Raw genomic sequence first — 9,839 nt, 5'->3', positions numbered from 1 at the left:
ATCTGTTATTACATATTGCATATGTAATGTGATTAGACATATACATGTTTAAACTTTGCCTGGAGGAGCAGTGATCTGGCACTGCATGAAGCCGGCTGCCATGGAGGCTGGAGACACAGAGGGCATCACTTCTATAGGACTGTTACAGCAGCTGATCAGCGAGTTGAACCAGGCGGGAGGAAGTAAACCAGACAGATCACCTGGTGGAGCCCGAACCTACAAACTGTCTGACCTCTAAAGCACATGAATGGGTTAGTTAGTCCCTTGCAGGGGCGTTTCTAGGATTCAAAGAAAGGGGGGGGGGGGGCTTAGCCCCAAGGGGAGCGGCATGTTTGCAGCAATTTTTTTTGGGGCCCATTTGGGGCCGTGGATATCATTGTTTCAGACAGTTCATAGATTGGTTCAATCAGAAAGAGTGTGATTTTGCTCTGTAGTTCTACTTGCATTCAGTATATGATAACACAAGAGACAGAATTTCAGGGTCATAGTGAAATTTGACAACACAAATATGAACTTTTCTCAAATAAAGAGAGAAATCATTTTCCTGCTTGTAAAGGAAAGACGGATAAACTAGCTTTCATATCCGCGTCACTCCCAAATCCTGATTCTTAAAGGGACCGCACACAATGGATGGAGAATGGACCCGACAGTGTCAACTTACTTTATATCGTTAAGTATGATGATGGCTGTTGGATTGTAATTTGAAGGGGGAGAAAACATACAAACCAGAACGCACGCACATATGTAGCATGTTAGAGTTATAAATAACTTGTCCATGTGAGAAACAATAGTTTAATTTAATGACATCACCAAAAAAAGATTTTTTCTTTTTTTCAGACAATAATGCCAAATTATTTGGGGGGGCTGAAGAACATTTTAGGGGGGCTTAACGACGCCCCTGGTCCCTTGCATGGTAGCCCCTGCCATCAGTGTACGAATGGGTGTGAATGGGTGAATGATGACATGTAGTGTTAAAGCACTTTGAGTGGTCTGAAGACTAAAAAAGCGCTAGACAATTAACGCCATTCAAATAACACCAGACTCCAGAGGTAGTCTTTACTTTGCTCGGCTTCGACCTTCGTCACATCACAATGTGAGTTTCAATCAAAGCGTTCGTCAGAAGAAGTCGACACTGGCTTTTGTTTGTGCTGTAAAGTGTTCACAGCGAGTCGTCTGGTATTGTTCTCAGGCTGAGTGAAGCAGAACCAGTGAACAACGGGAGAAGAGTTGCTTTAAAAAGGACAAAAGGCAACATGTCAAGGCCGGAGTCAGACCCCCCCCCCCCTTCCTAATGTAAAAAAAAAAAGAATACGGTTACCGAGGCAACTGACGATTTGGTAGTGGCGAGCAGGCGGTTAAGAAGACGACCGACGTCTATGAAGGAGATGGACTTACAGCTCTTCATCACACGGCTCCGTCCTCTTCTTCTGCTCCACAGAGAGACTTTTAAAGAGCGAAGGACTCAATGGTGGACTAGAGTCCATCATCTAGTGAAGTTCTTCCTGCTCATGATCATCACACCATCTAATAAAAGCCTTAAAGATCAATTACCTGAAAAGTACAACAGAGAAGTCGCGCTAAGACCAGATGCAGTTTGAATAGAAGAAGCCTCCATATGAAGTATAGAAGTGTATCAGCAGGATTCAGATGGTTTCCCTTCATCATGGAACAGTTTTGATGGATTTAAGTTAAAACCTTTTAGAGTATAAATAGTTTCAATGGCAGAAGACAACAAAAAGTAATTATATGTTTGATTCGTGTTACAATCCCAAGAACTTTGAGAACCTCTGGTCCAGATATTAGACACATGGGCTCTAAGGCACAAAACACAGAAGACATAATTAGACTCACCGAGCTGTCTGACGCGTAGCAGTCTACCGGTAGTCTCCGCCCGAAAACAATGAAGTGAGCAAACTGTTTCCCTGCAGAGTAACATGTGGAGGCCGGCGAGGGAGGAGTCAGCAGCCGGTCAGTGTCGGAGTATAACCGGTGAATAAAGGAGTTCTGATGGAGGCTCTGAACCCACCAGAGCTCCTTCAGCACCAGGACAGAACTGGACGCTCAGAACATGAAGCAGCTTTAATTGAATTTGTTTCTCTCACTGGTCTGCAACAAATATCTGCTTTAAAAAGTTTTGCTCAACTTTGGAAAATGGCGGCCATTTTGTCTTTCTGTTGCGGGTCGTTAACAGTTTGAAATGCGTCACAATGTTTCTCAATCTGATTTAAATTGATTTAAACAAAAACAGCTGGAGAGACATCTGTGAATAAAATCATTTAGTTCTACTCAAAAATAAAGCTTCACTTTGAATAAACAAGACATTTAAAGTGGTAAATTAACTGCAATGTTTTACAGAAAGAAAACTTTATTCCAAAAAGAAACAGGTATGAAAATAGCACGAGCATCATCACCGCATTGTAGATGCTGCAGCCAGAAGAGATAAAACCAACAGGACACCGACTATCCATCTTATGTCTGTCACACACGTATGAAAGAAGTGCACAGCTGAGTGTTGAGTTCACAGAGAGGCAGATCAGGAGATGATACATGTCAACACAAATTAAATACAGAATGAGACAAATAACACAGCAGTGGATAAAGTGGCTCATAACAGAAAAACATCTTCTCTGCTGATCATCTCTGTTCAGGCAACAATCCAAACAACAGATAATAAGCGTAGCTGTGGCTCATAGTGAGGTTATTAGGAGCTGGTTCAGTAGTAGGACAGCACTGAAGGCCCAGCTATAAGATGCACGGCCCACCACTGCTGCTCATGACGACATGATTATCTACAGATAGCAGCCCGTTCATCTTCACAGCCTGTCTAAAGTCAACGTTGACTTGTGTTTTTTCATCTTTCCAGCATCTCCATCAACTCCTCCGACAGGATGCAGAAACGTCGACGTTAAACCTTTCCGTAGTTTGCAGAAACATAAATAATGCCGACGCCTTCTTTCTGCTAGATTCCTTAACTGCCATCGTGTAATAAGATCTGACTGAAGATGTGAGAAGAATGAACGTTTTTCACAATAACTTGACCTTTTACATTTGAGTCTAACTAAAGAAAACTAGAGTGACACATGAACCGCTGTGTGTTTGAGACACGACTGATGTTAACAGTCAGGGCCGTGTCACACGTCTCCACCTCCTCTCAGTCAGCCGTCTAATGAAACACTAAAGTGTGTGTTTGATCAGGTTTCATGCTTACATGCTGAGCTATTGTTAAAGTTAGCAGCACTTAGGATAACTTATTGCATCGCCCTTCATCTGTCAGCAGAACGCGGTGACATCAGGGCGCCACAGAGCAACGGACCAATCAACACTCAGCAGAAACAGGACTTTAAAAAAGTACTTTAAAAGTACAAAAAATGACTGTAAAGAAAAAGACGGTGAGACAGAACTGCTGTTGATGTTTGAGGCGATGAACACATGAACTATGATTCAGTCTGGTTCGTCTGCAGGCACATTCGGTGCGTCACACCAACGCTGGAGGACTTTATTCTTCTCCTCCTGTTAATAATAATAATAATAAATCATGAGCGTCCAGCTTCACATGTATCAGTGTGAACGCAGCATCCAGCATGCATGGCGCTAAATACTCCACAATCCAAAAGCTAAACTTTATATGTAAGATATTTATTTTACTCCTTAAAAGGAAAAAACTTCGAACTACTAATCTGTGCACGAGTTGCTCTCCCTGCGTTACCTTTGTTCTTTAGTGTCTCGCCTCGACGGAGAATCAAGAAAACAGAGAGAAAGTTTGGATGAATTGACAGAAAGGACTTCCGTATGAAGAGTCCCTCTCGTGTGCAGGACTCGTGTTGACGTGTTGTAAATAGATTTTAGAACTCATTGCTGCTTAGGAAACGCTATTCGCTTACATACAAGAATAATAAAGAAATGTGGATTCTTTTCTCACAATATAATCAAAACGAACCGAATATCGATAAGGAACCGGACCAATAAGAGTTCTAGTGTCGATAAGATCCTGAGGATATCTATCATACTGGGATTATTCTGCACCAGTCGTGTGAGAGTTAACGGACGGTTTCTTGTACTTCTGCTGTTGTGAAACCAAAAGGAGAGTAACTGAGACACAGATGTCATTATGTGGGTGAAGGATTCTCTTTAGGTTCCCCCACCTCTACGTTACTGTCCTGTATGTGCAGTATCAGAACATATACTGTAGTTATAGGGTTGTTTAAACTTGCCTGAAAACATAAATGACTGGGCACATACTGGGAATATTTGGCACATATACTGAATATAGCAACTATAATGATAATAAAAGAATACAGCTCAAAAAAGGGATATAAAAAGTTCCACGTAAGCAAACTGCCAAAAGGCCAAAGAAGTAGCCTTCGTCTTCGTCACGCGGAGGTTATTACCAGAGGTACATATGTATTTGTGGGCGGGGCTACACTAAGGCAGTTCAACGGTTGCTAATGCCAAATTTAAAAACACACAGAAATCAAATTATAATACAGTCTTCAGGGTTTAAATGTCTATTGCATGCAAACCAGAGTCCAACAGAGATGAGTGATCCTGACGAGTGGGATTATCATATTTGCGTCTACAGCAACAAATGACACGCGTTAAATTTAATGTGAGCATCCAGCAGAACTGAAAGGTTGTTAGTTGAACTATTCGTCCATTCACTTCTTCTAGTGTGTGTTAAGAGCTTTGTGCTGTGAGAACAAGTGTAACATCTACAAACAATAACACTTGGATTACACGCGTCGCTGCCTTTGTTCCCTCTGAGGTGTTTCAACCTCCAGTCTGTGACAATGCAGCTGCAGATATGAGAAACTGCTTCTGTGATGTCCGCTGTCTATTATTATTCAAACCACGAGTTGGTATTTTTACAACATCCCAAAAAACCTCCACAGTATATTGTGGAAAAGCACAGGCATGTGTCAATCAATAGATCAATTATTACTCACAACGATTGAAAAGGAATAGTGAGACATTTTCGGAAATACACTGAGAATACTAATCTCATGTTTGTATGCTAAATATGAAGATAGTAGCCTGTTAGCTTAGCATCATTTGTTTGCTCTGTCCAAAGGTAAAATAAATTAAGTGTATCTCAGAAGACACATTATATTGTATGTTTAACCTGCATTAAAGACAGTTTGTAACCTTACGAAAGGTTCAAGCTTGTTGTTAGCTCGTCTTTAAGCTAGCTAAGCTAACGGTTGCTGTTTTAAAGGGACGATCTAGTGGTTAGCTTCGATTAGCAAGACAACAGCTAGCCTGGCTCTCTCCAAAAGGTAAAAATGTCACCACCTCAACCATTTAAATCCAGGAGACAACCTCCAGTTTTGAAAAGAGAAGTCAGTGCTTCAAGTGTTAAAGCTGCATTCTCTCTAGTATACGTCTCTCCTCCTCAGTCCAAATATGGTCACTTCCTGTTCACTGGTTTTGCTAGCCAAAATTAGCATCCAAATAAATATCGCAGTTAACGTGAATTACGGATGCACCTTGCTAACTAAGCTAGCTGGCACAAGTGTAAGCTTGTAACTAAGCCTTTGTTACGCTAACGATAGCTCATCCCTCATCCAAATATGATCGCTTCAGGATAACAAATGATGGCGACGGCCAAAACTTCAAACTGGTGACGTCACGGTGGCGTCGTTCACTTCACATATTTAGTGTAAATGTTTGAGAGTGGTGTCAATTTCAAGAAAAGCCAATAAATGTATTTCTTAAATTATCCCACAACTATTCCTTTAAAGTGTCGTTGAGACTATTGGTGCTGGATTGACTTTTACAACCACAGCAGTCAGATCTGTGTCTGTACTCACACACAAGCATACATAAAGAAAATTATATCATAACAAAGCACATATTATTCTATCTGCCGTCAGGTTTATTCTTCCCCGGGAACTGATTTATTTACCACACCGTACAGGGACACCGATAGAATGAGTCGTGCTTAATGGCTCAGAGTCAGTAGAAGAGATAATAAAAACAACAAATCTGTTTTATAAACCTCAAAGCTCTGAATGAGAACAGCCATAATCAGTCAAAGCCATAAATAAATCATTATTCCCTGATTATTGTATAGCAGGTAGCATCTACCCCTCCAGAGGAAGGCACTATGAATGGTTTCACCGTCCTTGGATTTTTTTCATCGAATGGATTTGACTGATGGCTGGATAATAAACGGTACAAACGCAAGTCATCGGCGGACATCTTTGTCACGTCGTCCATCCCGTCCTGAAGGGAATCAGTATCATGAAACCTCTCGAAGGTAACGGCTGCAGGTAGCACAGGAAAGAGTTTTATTTGGTGTTACCTTCTTTTTTATTATTATTAATTCCTTCCCGTCCTCCCGTGGTGGGCTAAAGGTAGAGGTATCCCACCCAGTACACGATGTTGAACAGCAGGAAGGAGGTGGGGAAGAAGACGCGCGAGTACGCGTCCAGGTCCAGCAAGTCCACGTGGACACGTCCTTTCCTCCAGCCGCCTCCTTTACACTCCTCGAAGCAGCAGAAGAAGCTCTGGCAGTCTTTCCCGTCCAGACACTCGAAGACACAAGCGTCCTCAAAGTCCTGCCAGTACATGGAGTTATTCAGAGCGATGACGGTGTGAGGAGGAGGTCTCACATCCAGGACAGAGTAGTTCTGAGAGGAGGAGGAGAAGAAGAAGAAGAAGAAGAAGAAGAAGAAGAAGAAGGAGGAGGAGGAGGAGAAGGAGGAGGAGGAGGAGGAGGAAGAGGAAGAGGAAGAAGAAGAAGAATATTTCAGCAAGAATTTCAATATCTCTCTATACATCCTCCCGATTGAAGGCCACCTCACCGATCGTTTGGGTTCCATGCAGCTGGGTCTCCTGGTGCTGTACGAGTAGTAGTTTAAGGTGGCGTACTCCATCAGAGCAGCGAATACAAACAGGAAGCAGACGGTGACGAAGAGGTCCATGGCAGTGACGTAAGACACTCTGGGGAGAGATGTCCTGGCCACGCTGCTGAGGGTGGTCATAGTCAGCACCGTGGTTATACCTGCAGACGCCAACGAGGGAGAAATCACCCGAAGCACCAATCACAGGAACTACAGGAGAGGTTCCTCCTAACGAACATTTTACGAAAGAACGAGCGAATAGCAAAGAGAGCTTGAAGAATACTTATATTCCAACAGTGTTTTGGTTTCTTATCTTGAAGAACATTTAACTCATTAAGTTGGTACAGTCCGCTCTTGTCTCCTCGTCTCCTCCGTCCTCCTGCCTGTGACCCATAAATCAATCTGTGCTCGTCTCGAAGGACCTCTCACTTTCTAAAATGCATCTGGGGGGAGAGAGGAGAGGAGAGAGGAAGCACAAGGTGTCTCCTTCGCTTTTCAGCCCTCGAGACACATAAAGAGTAATTATATATAAGTCTTCATCATCTGAAAGATAAATAAATATAAGATCATAAAACACAACTGAATAAACAACGGACAGCTGGTATTTAACCGACGTCTCCGAGGCAATGATGTCTCATTTGTTAAAAGCTTGTTGCCTCTCTCCTCTCTCCTCTCTCCTCTCTCCTCTCTCCTCTCTCCTCTCTCCTCTCTCCTCTCTCCTCTCTCCTCTCTCCTCTCTCCTCTCCAATAAACGGACACAAAGGGACTCCGACATATCTACGTAATGATGCAGATCTGTAAAAAGTCTGAATTCATGTTTTTGTTAGTTCTCTCCGCAAGACGACAAGCAAATCACTTTTCACGTTTTCTGAATGGAGTTTGGATCGATCGGTGCTATGCTAAGCTAACATTGTGGCAGCTCCATCAACACTCAACACAACGTCATCATAACGTAAATACGGCATCGTTGTCATCATTGTTTGTACCATATGGTTTATACACACACATTTATACACAAAGCTTCGTCCGGTCTCTTAGCATGAGACACAAGAAGAGGAGGCGAGGAAAGGAAAGGAGGATGTACAGACTGAGGAATGAGAAGAGTGAACCTGTAAGCAAACAGCTGCTTGTTTAACACCCAGCAGACACGGAGCAGTCTATTAGGATTACTAGCATTGATTAGAAGTATCTTCTTTGGTCACCAACAAAAAAGCACGTAGAATAATCTCTTGCTCTGTTTTTGGTCTCCACCGAGCTATGACAGAAATATCAGCAGCTGATGAATGCTGAATGTTCACCAGCTGGTTGCTAACTATGTCTGTCTGCTGTGTGGTGGCGTATAATGATTCTAAACTCTTAGCCGGGGACACGAGAACAAAACAGAAACATTGTGAACCATAAAACCAAAACAATGAGCTAAAAGATGCTAAAACGATGTAGAGCCGAGACGTGTAATGACTCTCCGTTACGACTTCTTTCACATTCAACATGAAGTCATTTGAATCCGTTCTTAATGTAAACTTATTGATTAGTAGAGCTTTAAGGTTTACGGTTAATAAAAAGTAACCTCATCTTGATCGTAACACTTAGCAGCTAACATGTCATTGTGACTACCAGATGTTTTTGATGTGAGAGGAACCTGATGTCATCCTCCTCCAGGAGCGTCACAGAGACGCCTGGAAGAGAAAAACTAAACTTCTGTTTCACTGAGGTTCCCATGGTAACAAGCGATCACACTCACCGGCCTTCTGCAGGTCCTGTGCCACACATTTGAGATTTTGAACAATAGAATGAAAAGCATGTTTGAAGAGAGATGTTTGTATTTACTGATATATATATATATATATATATATATATATATATATATATATATAGTTAAGTTCTAAGAACATTTGCAATGACAGCTCAGTAGTTTGCCCTTGTTCTGTGTAATGGAGGCACATTACAGCCTGATTTATGCTTGAAGTATCTGCGAGGGTGGCGCACCATCAGACTGTGTGCAGCAGGTTTTTGTCTGTCCGTGCACACTCAACATTATATAAATACGCAGACGTCGAAGAACAGAGATCATGGAGAACTTTGAGGAGCTTTGAGAATGTTGGTTTGCCACGAGGAGAAACTTGCACAAAGTATAAAAGAATCCAAATGTTTCCTCGTCACGATTCCAACGTCAGCTCACGTCAGTGCGTCGGTCCTTTTGGAAAAGTATAACTGAGACTTAAATTTCTGTAAAGTCTATCTAAAATGTTGAAATAGCTGTACGTAATTCTTTAATTAAAGGCCTGGGCGAACACCACCTCACTCAAACATGAAAAACATTGATAAAATGTTAACGGAGAAAAGAAATAAAATAAAATGGATGAAGTCAATTACCTTCACCAAAGCGTTCCACAGGACTGCACAACAACAAGCAGAGAGCATGCACAAAAGAGAGGAAGCATAACAAAACAGGAGAAGCAGATGGAGTGACTCAAGATAACACATATCTATGCAGTATAGATAAATAGTAAAACGGAGAATATTCAAAGAAAAACATGATTAAAATGCCTCCAAAGAAAAGACCTTGACATGGTGTCTGCATCTCGAGTTCCTCTTATCTCTAACAGCTGAAGTGTTGCAGACATAAACCTGCAGTGAGTCCTGGTGCAGACACACTTATTGAAGTGCAGTGAGACCAGAGTACCTAAAGCCGTTCGGGCCGGTGTGGCGTCCTTTTTGATCCAGAAGGACACCCAGGAGAGGACCACGGTGAGGATGCAGGGGATGTAAGTCTGGATGGTGAAGTAGCCCATCCTTCTGCTCAGGTCAAAGTACACCGTCATCAACACGTAGTCCCCTGTGTGTGGAAAGAACAACCTCCAAGTTATTAATACAGAAATTATACTGAATAAAAAACAAAAACAAGCTAAATAACTACTTTGTGTCACGGCTGACATCTTTGAAGGTCCTGCATGTATAATGAGAACAGAAGAAGTAAACACATTGTTGTACAATAAC

General features: G+C 42.1%; 1 protein-coding gene across 1 annotated transcript in view; it reads right to left on the bottom strand.

The window, feature by feature from the left end:
• Window positions 1–6,347: 6,347 nt before the first annotated feature.
• The window catches only part of gabrg3 (gamma-aminobutyric acid type A receptor subunit gamma3), a 38,718-nt gene continuing 35,226 nt past the window's right edge, over window positions 6,348–9,839 (bottom strand). The window contains exons 7-9 of the mRNA XM_076081525.1: window positions 9,526–9,678; window positions 6,804–7,003; window positions 6,348–6,629 (exon numbers count right to left, since the gene is read on the bottom strand). Of these exons, the coding sequence (XP_075937640.1) occupies window positions 6,348–6,629; window positions 6,804–7,003; window positions 9,526–9,678 (635 nt within the window). The remainder of the gene's footprint in view (window positions 6,630–6,803; window positions 7,004–9,525; window positions 9,679–9,839) is intronic.

This window comes from Anarhichas minor, unplaced genomic scaffold (genome assembly GCF_050575085.1).
Source record: "Anarhichas minor isolate MPS153535 unplaced genomic scaffold, ASM5057508v1 ptg000081l, whole genome shotgun sequence".
Lineage (NCBI taxonomy): Eukaryota > Metazoa > Chordata > Actinopteri > Perciformes > Anarhichadidae > Anarhichas > Anarhichas minor.
This window is presented reverse-complemented; position numbering and strand designations above follow the sequence as displayed.